This window comes from Rutilus rutilus (assembly GCF_951802725.1).
Source record: "Rutilus rutilus genome assembly, chromosome: 16".
NCBI lineage: Eukaryota > Metazoa > Chordata > Actinopteri > Cypriniformes > Leuciscidae > Rutilus > Rutilus rutilus.
Window position 1 is genome coordinate 1,694,818 of NC_140224.1, and position 14,576 is coordinate 1,709,393.

Sequence of the window (14,576 nt, forward strand, 5' to 3'; positions counted from 1 at the left end):
GCTTTCAGGGCCTCTTGGACCAAAGTAAGATCCCAAATAGGAACCAAAGGGGGTCGCGGGGGGTTCATCCTACTGGTTCCTCTAAGGAAGCGGATGATGAGCTCGTTCCTTCCTATCGCGCGGCCGTGCGTAGACTCTGCAAACGCTGCAATAGCCGCAACGCAAACTTTGAGTGTGGAAGGGGACCTGCCCTTGTCCAACAGCTCTAGAAGGAAGGAGAGCACCCACGAAACCCCACATGTGCGTGGGTCCAGGCTCTTTGTAGCGCACCATTTGGAGAACACTGACCATTTAGACGCGTAGAGTCTTCTCGTAGACGGAGCTCTAGACTGCGTGATCGTGTTCACGACCCCTTCTGGCAAAGCAATGGTTATTCGTTGATTATCCACGCATGCAGAGACCAGCGCTCTGGATGGGGATACCGCGAACGCATAGCACAAGCGGTGCCAGACCACGTGCTGTTCTGTGTTCTGGACAAGAAGCACTCTGTCAATTGCTTCTCTGTGTTGAGGATCGTGAAGCTTGCCTCTACTTTGTGCAGCTGCTTTTAGTGTCAAAAGGCCCTGTTCTGTCGCATTGTATAGCTTATCTTTCTTGGATTCTTGGCATATAATGCAAGTATCCAATGACATTGACCGGTCAGGCTTCAAACTACACACAGCTTCCATAATTGGTGATCTTATAATCTGACCAACTTCATGGGTACAATTCCACAACTGGAAATATTTTGTGTTGGTTCATGTCGCTCTTTGGATATAAAAATTTATTCTGATGAAAAATACGATGTGTGGAAATAACTGCAGAAAGTAATAGAAAGTAGAAAGTAGAAGAAAAAACCTCTTGGATAACTCTGAACTCAATTCACACACTTTGATCCAAAGACAATAGTATGCATGTGACTCCAAACAAATGACTCTCGCATTTTAGATATTCTGTTTGTCCATTTGAAATAAGGAGAAAAACAGATATTTTCATGACTACAATGAGAAATAATGCAATTATCATTGTCACATACAAGTATCTTAATTCCCACCTAAATAAACGTTCTCGTTAATTGATGTCGTGCATGATGTAAAGTTTATAAATATAGAATTTCTTGACATTTTAGAGGTCATCTTGAAGTTTGCGCTCTACTGAGTTTCGCATAAGAGATACAGCTTGGCAAACAGCAAAAATGGATTCAGCAGAAAAAATACCCTTAGAAAAGTCTGTTTGCCAACTTTTACTAAAAAATGCCCAAGGGTGTCACATTATCTGAAAATCGACCTAGTCTATTTCCACTAGTCTAAAAGAAGACGTGGTATGGAAGCAAAATAGCCTAAAATCTCAAAATTGACAAAATTGTAGTGCCTTAAATCCAAATCCTTCTTCATAAGAGATAAAACAGGTGGAATTATACAGTCAAACCAAAATTATCATCAAATCAGTGGATATTTGACTGGTTTTGTCCGTCCTTCTGTTAGACTGTCTCACACATGAATTATGTTGAATATCTGTCAGCTGTTAAATTTAACTACACAATTAGATAATACCAGTTTAGCTCAACCAATCACCAAGCAATGCTTCATTTTGTTCAGTCTGTGTGTAAAAAGAGCATTAGCAATTAAAGAAAACACACTTCAGCAAAACATGATCAGCTCAAAGTGTCCCAATCATTTTTGGTCCCAAATTTTTATTAATTTTACACTGTATGAAGAGTTTTTGGGTATAATATGTCACATTATTTTGCTCTCCTCACTTACATAAATGAACTATAGTGTCCTGCACACACTAGTAAACAAATATTAAAAATTATATCTGTTGTAAGAATAATTTTGGGTTTGACTGTATTTTGGCTGCGCAACGATTAATCGCATCCAAAATAAAAGTTTGTGTTTACATAATATATGTGTGTGTGAACTGTGTATAATTATTTTGCATATATAAACACACACATGCATGTATATTTATAAATAAATATACATGAAGTTTATATATAAATAAATAAAAATTCTTAAATATATACATGCATGTGTATTGATATACACAAAATAATTATACACACACACATATTATGTAAACACAAACTTTTATTTTGGATGCGATTAATCGTTGCGCAGCCCTAGACTGTGTTGTGATTGTGTGTGTGTGTGTGTGTGTCTGAGTGAGTGAGTGAGTGAGTGTGTGTCTGAGTGAGTGAGTGAGTGAGTGAGTGAGTGAGTGTGTGTGTGTGTGAGTGAGTGAGTGAGTGTGTGTCTGAGTGAGTGAGTGAGTGAGTGAGTGAGTGAGTGAGTGAGTGAGTGAGTGAGTGAGTGTGTGTGTCCTCACCGTGAGTTCCTGCTCAAGTCGGTCGAGGCTGCTCTGAGATCCTCTCTTCTTCCTCCTGAGGCCGACGGATTCGCTCTCGTCTCCAGACACGTCTTTATAAAACACACTCGCTCCCACGATGGAGCCTCCGTCACGAGTCTTACCACCTGACAGGTTCACTCCTGCAGCGCACCACAGCTACACACACACACGATCGACACGGTCAAGCCACGAGAGTCACCGGAGAACAGGGATCAGAGCGGGAACAGGCTCACCTTCATGGAAGCATCTTTCTCGTCTAAAGGTCGCAGGTACACGGGGACCGGCAGATTCTTGATCTTGTTCTCCGCTTGTCCACCATTAGCAACCTTTAAAAACACAATATGGCGGCTTTAACAAAAATATAAACTTATTTTATATTTATAGGCAACTTTTTATTTGGATTCTTTCTCACAATACGCAGCAGGGCTATTATAGTGAACTAAAACCATAAACAACAACTAAAACAGAAATGTTAAATAAAATAAATGCAAACTGAAACACAATATAAAAAAAGTAAACTCTCAGCTATAAGCCAACTTAACCCTTTAAAACCGGATGTGTCGTTGACGACACAGCCAACCAAGCTGTATTCATGTCACTGTAACTCTTCAACCGTTCTAAAGGGTTAATGCACTAAAATAACTTAAACTCAAATAAAATTAATAAAAACTATTTAGAGAAAAAGCACAAGAAAATTAACTATAATATTATCTCAGTATCTGCGTTTCCATGACCCTTCAAATTGCGCAAATTGAAAATACGCCCAATGAAAACACGTCCATTACACAAACACTCTCATATAATCGCAAAACAGTTTTTACACTCGCATGAGGAGGTTTTTCAGGCAATTCGAAAAGGAATATTTCGCAAAACTGCAATGAAACGTTCTTTTTTTTCCGGTCACCTGACGTACGTAACAGTCGATCATTCTTTAAAGGCGGCGCGGTATGACTGGACAGAAGACGAGACAGAGTTCTTTATTAAACTCGTAAAAGACAAAAGAATTATGGGAATATTGGATTCTAAACAACAAAGAAATGCCACAATTTATCAAGAGCTTGAAGCAGATTTGAGGGAAACTCCTCATACGTGCCGCTCTCAAGTATTAGAGACTTTCCTTGCCATTAATGCTTGGAAAACACACTTGCGTCTCCTTCCATTAATAATAATGGCCAGTGCGGCGGCTGAGATATACATAAACCCACCAAAATATGTTGCCATGATTTCTGGAATGACGGATCGCAAGAGGAAAAAATGACGTTTTAGTCGCATTATGAAACGCTGTCATTTTGCAATCGTTTTTTTATCGACATTTAGAAAATATCGCAAAAGTTTTGCGCACATCTGTAATGTACATGCGCGTGCGGCTGAGACTGAGCGCACAGTGTTACACAGACAGTGTGTGTTTGAGATGATACCTTGTATTTGGGAGGTAAACTCCATCCGCACGCCTGTAACCTGCCGTCCTCTTTCTGCACGTGATCCTTCACCTGCCTGTACTGAGCTCTCTTCTGCTCTCGACGAGACACCACACTCTCCACCTCAGCCCTACACACACACACACGCGCACACACACACACGGAGGGAGAAACTTAACACACCAGGACAAAAAAAACATTCCATATGACTATTCCGCATTAATACAATTGTACTGTAAAATAAAGAAACGTTTTACTATTACTAAAATAATTTTTCTTTTATTATTATTTAAATTCTAAAATTAAAATCAAAAAAGAAATATAATACTATTGTACTGTTAAAAAATAATTATTATTATTGAAAACAATATTTTTGTTTTATCTATTAAAATTATTAAAAAAAATAAATAAAGGAAGAAATACAATGGCAAGTATTAAAAAAAAAAAAAAAAAAAATTTATATATATATATATACACACAATTTTTTACATTTTCATTTTAATATTATTTTAATTCTAAACATTGAACAAATCAATAAAGAAATATATTGCAATATACTATTGTACTGTATAATAAAATATATAACAATTTATTATTATAATAATAATAATAATAATAATAATAATAGTTATTATTGTCATTATTATTGAAAACAATATAATTCAAATGATTAAAAAAAACTAACAAATCAAGAAAGAAATACAATGGCAATAATACTATTGTGCCATAAAATAAAATAAAGAATTCTGCATTATTATTAACATTATTATTAATATTAAAATGAATAGTGTTAAATGTATTATTTAAACAGCAGAAACTTAAATCAATAAAAAAAATTATAATACTACTGTAGTTTAAAATAAAAACAGGTATTATAAGCATGTATTATTATTATTATTATTATGGAAAACAACATTTTTATTTTATCATTATTTTTTTTAAATAATAAAAACTTAAACCAATAAAGAAAGAAATACAATACTATTATACTTGTACAATTACAAAACTAATATTTTGGTATCTTAATTTCTTTGCTACAGAACTACAGAGCTCATATTTTGGGCGGAAACCACTAGGGAGACCTTTTCTTTCGCTGAGAACAGATTTATAATCGATTCTTATTGCAAATTTGGCAAGATGCATGTTATAAGCCACTCAAACTCACAGCACTTGCACAGATTTCGGATGATGAGCTGCTAGTGTGTAAAAGAACGGATTTGGGCCTTGCTAATGTGTTAATTCTGGACCCAGGCTGAGACGCTATGACACGCATGTGATGTGAAGTGTGTAAGGACGTCACTCACTCCTCGTTGAGGAAGTCGAAGGCTTTGGATTTGTCGCTGGGGAGCTGAGCGATGGTGCTGCTCCTCTTCTTCACCGACGGGACGACGTGTGCGGTGGGAGCGTTGTACTTCAGGTTCACCGGAGCGTCGGGTTTCTTCGCTGTGGTGCCGGACGAGGAGCTGAAGAGTCTGCTGAAACTGGAGGACGAGGGAGAGGAGAGACGACACACAGACTCATATGCGGACACAAGCGGCAGCAGGGGTTAGAGGTCAAAGGTTAACCGTTATGGGTTTCTGGGGTCACGTCCTAAATATATGCCAAGCTCTGCCAAACCCAACCGACCCGGTCCAACCATGATCACAGCGTGCAGACACCACATGCTGAACAGATGACAATGCAAACACACCTTCTCTAATATATCTATATATATAAAATACACTAAAGGTCAACAGATTGGGGTCAGTAAGATTTTGAATTTTTTTTATTCTTCTATTCAGCGAGGATGCGTGAAAATTGATCAAAAGTGACATTAAAGATTTATAATGTGACAATTTTTTTTTCCAATTATATGCTGTTATGAACTCTCACTTTATTAATCAAGAAAATATTTGTTTCCACTGAAATATGAAGCAGCACGACTGTTTTCAACACTGATAATAATCATAAATGTTTCTTGATCATCAAATCCTCATATTAGAATGATTTCTGAAGGATCATGTGACACTGAAGACTGGAGTAATGATGCTGAAAATTCAGCTTTGATCACAGGAATAAATTACACTTTACTGTATATTCACAGTTATTTTAAATTCTAATATTTCACTGTTTTTACTGTATTTTTGATCAAATAAATGCAGCCTTGGTGAGCAAAAGAAACATCTATCAAAAACCTTTTTTAAAAATCTTACGAACCACAATCTTTTGAACAGTAGTGCGTATATAGTTATTTCCGAAAATATGAAATTCCAGATTTTTTCTCTCTCTAATTTTTAAAAACTTATATTAAAAATGTTAGTGATATTTTGGTCATGCTCCCCCACTCTGTTTTTGTGCAATTAAATAATCTTAATTCTAAAGGCTTTTAGGAATCAACTGGTCTCTTTATTCCAAACAGAGCTGCACGATTCTGGATAAACTGAGAATCATGATTTTTTGATTGACACGTAATGTGTCATAGCCAGTGCAAGACGAACATTTGTGGTTTAAAAGTACATAAATGTTTATTTTGTTTATAAAATGTCCGCTGGTTTGTCTAGATCAGACTCTTATTCCTCGGCTGGATCGTGTCGAGACTTTGAAGCTGCACTGAAACTCACATTTGGACCTTCGACCCGTTGGACCCCATTGAAGTCACTATATGGAGAAAATGCCTGGAATATTTTCCTCAAAAACCTTCATTTAATTTCGACTGAAGAAAGAAAGACATGAACATCTTGGATGACGTAGGGGAGAGTAAATGATCAGGAAATTTTAATTCTGAAGTGAACTAATCCTTTAATAGACAGAGCAGAATCATAGTCATTTAGGAATGAATAGAGATCGAGATTGCGGTGTTTTAGCGATTAATCGTGCAGCTCTAAATCCTAAACCTACACGTATCAGACTAACACACACTCTGTCCCCAACACACCTTCTGCAAACACACAGGACAACATGAGCAGGAGCACAGAGAACACACAGGAGCACACAAGAGGAGAATGAATGGGTTTAAAATAGATGCAAAACCTTAAATGCCCCCAAACGCAAAACCCCAAGTAGACTGAGATGACCTGAGAATGGCATTTCAAAGAAGAAAACAAGCAGCTTTCTGCCAAACCCTTTAAAAGTAAGTGTAATGAACGCTCAAGCATTAGTCCCGTGAAGTTTACAGCAATCTAACGGTCTGGCTGTAAATTCCTGTTATGCTTCTGTTAAAGCTTGAAACACAACCCCATTCCCAGGTCCAAGAACACATTTTTGGATTCAAGGATCAAACCAAGTGCAAGTTTTACTAGGTTTTCTAAGATTTACCTACATCCTAGAAGGAAAACAAATAAAAGGGGGACATAAAATGAGATCGTTTGAACGCCAAACCACACAAAAACCAATATAACAGCACACTTTGAGGAGAACTGAGAAGTTGTTGCTTACAACTGCCAGATACTGGACTTTTTCTTCTCCGACAAGGCTGGATTCTCTCTGGATGCTCTGTATCGGACAACAAAAACACACTTCAGTCAATGCAAACAAGGCAAAAGCAAACCAGTTTGGAAGTGTGTGTTGATTAGGGTTGGGTATCCGATTCTTATCGATTCCTAATTTCGATTCCAATAAGGTAAAAACAAACAAACAACAACTTAGATATCATTCACATTTAGTCTTACTGCAAAACATTTAATTGCAGCTGAATATTATGAACAAAAATCAACAGGCTAAAGAACACTTACAACAAGGAACGTTTGGCTGTGGTTTAAAAATACCACAGAAGAACAACTAACCTAACTAATATAAATGTAGGGTGACCACCTGCTAATAAGCCCAAGGGGGGACAAGGGGTATGTTTCTGAGGGACAATGTGGGACACTGCCTGGCGCGGCGGTGCCCCCACCCCACGGGCAGACTCACTGATAGTGGTTTACCCATTTCTAGCACATACCACCTTACATGGTATATTAATAATGCCCTATTCCCCTAAACATGTGTAATTGCTGATGTATGCTCATGAATAGGCCAACCAATGTGTATTTTTTTCGAAATAAAGATTCATAATATTTTGAACATTCAATGAATTGACAGATGCACTTCCACTTACGATTTACTATTTAATTTTATTTATTTTTCATTACAATTTATTCACTTTAAATAAATTATAATATAAAATTATAGGATTAACAGGAATTGTAGTTGCTCAACACTACAGGAACAGTTAAAAAAAAAGTATTTAAAAAAAAATACGATTGACATCGTATAGCCTATTCCCCTCCATGTCTGATTGAGAAGGACGTTTTGCAAAGGTCACAAAAAGCCCTCTCGGTATCCCCCTCAACACCTTTCAGCCACAAATATTCATTTTCCCAGTCTTTCTTGTACCCACACCTTCTCTTTTTAATTGATGATGGCGGTGCCTCTCAGACTCAGTCTCTTTCTCCATTTTTCGAATTGGAAAGCGCGCATCTAAAAGTTCCTTCCCAGTGTGTCTGGTATGCGCGTGCGTGCGCTGTCATGACAACAACGAAAAAGTTGATGACAACCTAGTTAGCAGTTCAACTGAGGGGTGGGTGTGGCAACAGTAGCGTGCTGAACTGTCAAGTAATGTTTGTTTGGCTGCCTGGGGCTCGAGGATATAGAGCGACCAACATTTTTTTTGAGCAAGCATAGATTATGCGTGACACGGTCTCAATTTGCGGGACGCATGAATTGGGCTTCAAACGCTGTGTGCGCACGCGCTACACGGGACGGGTGGTCACCCTATATAAATGTCAAGCATTATTAAAGACAAGAAAACACTCAGTAATTAAAAAAGAACAAATTAAAAACTAGCAAATCGCAACAAATAGATACGACTGAAATAAACAGTGTTTTAAGATTTTCAGGTGTTCAGATACAGAAACTGTAATCAAATGTAAAATAACACTGCAGTTTATAAATAATATATACATTACAAATATAGTTACAAAAGTTATTCGGTCAAGAACGAGTGAATTTTCTCTTTGTCTTGTGTTGTTTGATTAGTGTTATTATAGAGACGGCAGCAGGAATATTAGTGTTATTATAGAGGAATATTAGGCTGCTGTCCCTTTAAGAGTTGCCCAGTATAGTTACACACGCCTGCAGAACAGAAACCAGAGCGTCTCGTGCTTGAATGGTTTAAAATCACTTTAAAATCACTTTTTGAATGCGTTTTGAATCATGCGTTTTGAATGTGTGTGCAGCACATAAAATAGCGGGTGAGTCGTCTCACGCTTGAATTGTTTAAAGTCATATTGAAATGCTTACAAAGGAATCGATAAGAGGAATCGACTTTTTTTTTTTTTTTTACAAGTATCCAATTCCAGAATTGGACTAGATATTCGATTCCCAACCCGAGTGTTGACTGGACATGAGCGAGACTGACCGGATCATCTCGGTCCACCTGACGGCCTCCTGCAACTCCATCAGCCGCTCTTTATACTGGTTCCTCTCCATCAGGACTCGAGCCATCTCCACCCGAGTGAAGCGCTTACGCTGGGCCGTCGGCACGTCGCTCTGAGGGACACACGGCCTGTTAGTGTTCAGCACAGCAAACACTCATCTTTGGAGAGAGCGCTTTACCATACAAACCAATTAAATGAGTTTAAAGTCACCATGAAATCACAACTGACATCATACATGACATATTAAGTGTTTATAATACATGATTTATCTGTGCACATCATTACTGTGCCTTGCAATCGTAAATCTAAAATAACTTCCCGTCCCTCTTGCAGCATCTCTTCTCTGATGATGTGGGCAGGGCAACCTGTCACTCACGTGAGATCAGCCAATAGCAAACCACAACCATCCAATCAATTCCACACGGACAAAATCAAGCCCCGCCCACATTTGTTCTTGTTCCTGAAGCGTTTCACTTGGATATACGACACAATAGAGGAGCAAAGACAAGCTGTTTTGGGAATACAATGTGATTATAAGATACACTATTTTATAATTTGCATAATTTAGTTTCTGTGGACTAAAAATTACAGCATTTCACTGGCTTTGTAATGAGCAGAGTTTGTAAACCGGTTACTGTTAAAGGTCTTCCTGCAGTTTTCACTCTTGCAAGTGAAGAAATCAAGTCAGAAGTATTTTACAATTATAATATATTTCTGTATTAGATGATATTATTATTACTACAGAATCCCAATCTCAGACAGCAGAGTTTCAGTTGATGATAAAATACTAAAGCGCAAGTTTTCAACTCTTGCAAGAGAAGAAATTAAGTAAAAAGTATTGTAAATTTGCAACTGTAAAGTATAACAGTTAATATACTGAACTATTCAGTTTTTGTTTTCCCAATTTTTTCTGTCTATTGTTATTAATATCGAATCCTATTCTCAGAGTTTCAGTTGATGAGAAAATACTTTGAGGTTAAAAGTAAATTAACTTGTACTGTTCATATTTTATGCGTTGGGAATTTGTCCCAGTGGAATTGAACAAGGATCATTTTAATTTTAAAGGAAATTCTAGTTTCCATTTGAAAATCAATTGCGTTTAGATTAGTTTACGACTTCCTCGACATCTTGAAAATGAGTCGAACCGTGAGTCGTCTAACAGATCTACAATCCAGATTTCCGAGGTTGACTTACATCATCGTCCTCTTTCGTCTTCACTTTGGCTTCCTCGATCTCAGCTCGGACTCTGTTTGGACAAAAACACAAAAGCTCCGGTCAGAAAGAGCTTCTCTCCGGCTGAATGCTGATGTGTGTCAGAGTGTTTAATGCCGGACCGTTTGAGCTCGTCCTCCAGCTCTTTGTTCCTCTCCTCCAGTTTGTCTTTGGTGTGTCTCAGGACCTCCAGTTCTCCCTGAAGAACGTCTTTCTCACACACCAGTTCGTCCACACGGGCGATCAGATCATTCTTCACCACGTTCAGAGCGTTCCTGCAGAAGACACAGCAATGCCGCTTTCAGTGTGTGTTTCACAATTTATTACAGTCCTCTATGTAAATCTAGGCAAATCCACAGTATAAGTTATGAGTTTGCAATTTGAATTTAATGTGTTGAGATAAAACGGCATACTGTGAAATAATACAAAGACATTAAAGAGGATCTATTATGCCCTTTTACAAACTCTAGGCTCTACTAGAGCAGGTTTTCCTGCTTGAATGTCGATTATTCTCCTCATATTCTCCATTGTTGCGGCTCCTCTCTTCCCAGTCTGTCAGTAACGCTCTGTTTACTTCCTGTCTCTATGAAGCCCCTCCTTCTGAAAAGCACACTGTGCTCTGATTGGTCGGCTGGAGCGGTGTGTTGTGATTGGTCGAGCGCTTCGAGTGTGTTTGGGAAATGTCCCGCCCCTTAACCGCCAGTTTAACACACTACTAACTAACTCAACCAGGCCCCGCCCCTTTATTCAGCATATTAATTATTTAAATGAGGGAATATTGTGACGTGTTCGTTCCCGGAAGAAACTCAAGACTACAATGGAGTCGTTTCAGGAGTTCAGAAACACTGACTCTGATATAGAGGGACTTTGTGCCTTTTCAGAGCTTTTTCATGCTCAAACAGCAACATTACACACTAAAGAAAGATGAAGATGAATAAAAAGTTCCTCTTTACAAAGACATTAAACATTATCATTGCTCTGTTCTTACCGACTGTATGAGACAGACAATAAACATCCAGTGATATCGGACTGTTATGAACCAGTTATTTTAAATGAATCATTCAAAGACTCACAAATCAGTCTTAAACTAATGAGTTATTGGTTTAACGACTTACCGAATCGATTGAAGCAGTGACCAAATTAACATCTGATCCACTAAACTGACTTTATTACTTTCAGTAACAGTGGATTGAACTGAACCAAGAATTGTGTACTAGTGAAAGCAAATGTTAAAAATGCTAATTTGTAAGGTTACTTGCTGGCTGTTTAAAATGCAGTATGTAGCACCATACGCTTTTGTTGTGATAAAAGGATTTAAATATGACTCGTTTAAAAACATTTAGACTTTAGAGTCTCCAGCTGAAGTGATTGCTGTAACTCCTGTCTAACAGCAGGTGGCAGTAGAAGACTAAACGCAGATTGTTTGGTGTTTTTCAGCCGGTGTAAGTCAGAAAACTAAATCCACATTATGACGTACTTTGTCTCCAGTAGCTGAGTGTTCTCATGGATCAGGTGTTCGACTTCACGACCCATACCTGCACGACAACAACATAAAACAGATTTCGTTTTACACAAATATATATATGGTGATCATGCACAGATCTCTGAAAACCCCACAAATGCTGATTTGACCATTTCTGAGACAGAACACTTCACCAGAGGATATGAAATCATGCTTACCAAAGAAATTAAGGTCTAAAATTGGCATGCAAACCAAAGAACAAGAAAAAGGATCAGAAAATGACCAAAACAAAAACAAGTGAAATACAAATTAATAACGGTTCCAACACCGTATCCGAACCAGGAGCGACACGCAACCAAAGCTCTTTATTCCATGTAAATCTGCACTGATTTTGATCAAGTAAACATAACTTTAATATTGTTAGTAATATTTCAACTGGACTGAAGCAGGTTTACTTGATTATTCAGACATAATTTGATCATCAGGCTTTTAAAGAAGGTTTATATGTTCATCTCTCAAATCATATTGCATTGCATTATATGTTTTAACACTACAGAGCTTTGAACATAAAACTAAGCATTTATCATCTTACTAAGACATTATTGGCAGATATTGATATTTATATGCCTTTTATGTCAGTATCTGCTTTACTGTTATAAAGATCTCATTGATTTACATTACAAGCATCAGAATTTCATCACTTTATGTCCATATACATATCAGCATCTGCAGCAAATGTAATATTTTTGCTCAGTTTTCCTCCATATTCTCACTATATCAGACTATATGAGCCATACAAGCCTGATGCATCAGATATGATCCTCAACAATAACTTGATAATGTGTGGACAGACGAGCTGCTGGTTGCTGTAAAGTTGTGGCATTGCACCTGGTGAGGATCTGGTGTTGGAGAATAAAAGCAATGTAAACATACACACCAGAATACTCGTCTGGGGGAAAGAAATGAAGCGCCACAGACGTGGAGGAAAGACAACATGATTAGATGTGCTGTGAATGTTAGTGAAGAACCATGGGTTTAAATTAGAAGATGAATAAAAGTCACTGATGTCACTTTACTACTAGAGGAACATAACACAAAGGAAAAAGATACAGGAACAACAGTCACACACACACACACATTAAAAAACACAGTCATGAATCACGAAACTCAAAAGAAGAAGCTTTGAATCATGTGCTTTTAAAGAAAAGCAGTGTAATATTAGTCACACGATCACTGAGTCAAATCATTATTCACTGATAGTTTCACTGATAGTGGATCAGTTTGAGTCATTTAATCATTCAGGCCGGCTCTGTGAACTGTAAGAACTAATTTATCAATAAGATCCAGTTCAATTCATTCACAAATCAGATGGAAAAAAAAAATGTGATTACTAGTTTACTACACAACTCAATCTGTTCTTCATCCAGAGCTACTGTAAGTTACCGCATGTTATTTCAATTTGTACCACTTTTATGATGCTTTACTGTTATTTTGAGCTTGACAGCATCAGTTCTCATTCACTTTTATTATACTGAAAATAAAAAATAATAGAAACGGAGATAAAAAAAAAAGTAATAAAAAAGGATAAAAGATTTAAAAAAAAATTTTTTAAATCACCCAAAAAAATTCTAAAACTTTAACTAAAATATAATTAAATATAATAAAATGTATAATTTTTTTTTTTTAAATCACCCCCCAAAAATTCTACAACTTTAACTAAAATATAATTTTTTTTTATAATACATGTTTAATTATATTATTTTAATTTCATCTGTGATTTATTGTGGCTGAAAACTCACCCAGCAGATCAGCACCTTCATCCACGTCTCCTATGAGGTCATTTCCTGCAGACGAGAGCTCCTCGAAGAGCGAGTCGGTGTTCCGGTCGAACGCCATGTTCTCGATGCCTTTACTGGGAGTGCTGGAGAGAGACAGAGAGGATGAACGGACACAAGACACAGAAAGCTTCTTCATCTAATAACGTCCTGATGAAATCCAGAGTGTGTTTGGACTGAGGCTCGGTGTGATAAGGCAAGTCCAGTGAGTGGATGATTGAATCAGCACTGACGAACCTGGAGCCTTTGCATCCGCTCAGGTCCATGTCCAGTTCTGGTGTGGACTCGATGATCGCCTGGACCTCCGATCGCTCCGCGGTCTCACTTTGATCGGCTCCTGAGTGCAAAAATATCAGTTAGGTGTTTTCTAAAGGTCTTCAACTCATCATGCACATGAGACAAAGTTTTTTGGTGCAGATTCATCAAATGTAGTTTGTTTATAAAAGGGGCCTGGCATTCAGTTTACGAGATGCACAGTCCCGTTTATGGGAGTATAAATGGTAAATCACATGAAAAACCGGGAAAGACAGTCTCAAAAACACAGTTTGAAATCGCTGGTGTTTCTGACGTCACAAACTACCTTGTAACCAATCAGATCAACGTGTGATCGTCAACCAGTGGATCTCTGAGCTGAGTGAGTGAGTGGAGGCGGGGCTCATTTGCATATTCATAGAACCGCGCATACTAAATGAGGCGAGGGTGTCGAGTTACATTCAAGATATTTCAAGGCATAAAGAAATTTATCTTCAAGGAAAAAACTTAAATATGTCATTTTGGTGATCAAAGAAGAGTTTTTTAAAGGATAAAAGATTGACTACAGGAGGACTTTAAAAAGATGAGTGAGATCAAATATACGTCTTTCAACCGTTCATCTACAACACATCAACGGAAGATCATAAGCAATCTATGGGCACAAATTTGCGTA

The 14,576-nt window shown here is 37.6% G+C and overlaps 1 protein-coding gene across 4 annotated transcripts in view; it reads right to left on the minus strand.

The window, feature by feature from the left end:
* spag9b (sperm associated antigen 9b) overlaps nt 1–14,576 on the minus strand; it is a 94,165-nt gene that overhangs the window by 18,825 nt on the left and 60,764 nt on the right. For all 4 annotated transcript variants that reach the window (XM_084434982.1, XM_084434981.1, XM_084434984.1 and 1 more), the window contains 11 exons: nt 13,889–13,988; nt 13,616–13,737; nt 11,832–11,889; nt 10,477–10,629; nt 10,337–10,388; nt 9,124–9,254; nt 7,161–7,217; nt 5,051–5,227; nt 3,747–3,876; nt 2,562–2,654; nt 2,308–2,484 (listed from right to left, as the gene is read on the minus strand). In XM_084434982.1, the coding sequence (XP_084291108.1) occupies nt 2,308–2,484; nt 2,562–2,654; nt 3,747–3,876; nt 5,051–5,227; nt 7,161–7,217; nt 9,124–9,254; nt 10,337–10,388; nt 10,477–10,629; nt 11,832–11,889; nt 13,616–13,737; nt 13,889–13,988 (1,250 nt within the window). The remainder of the gene's footprint in view (nt 1–2,307; nt 2,485–2,561; nt 2,655–3,746; nt 3,877–5,050; nt 5,228–7,160; nt 7,218–9,123; nt 9,255–10,336; nt 10,389–10,476; nt 10,630–11,831; nt 11,890–13,615; nt 13,738–13,888; nt 13,989–14,576) is intronic.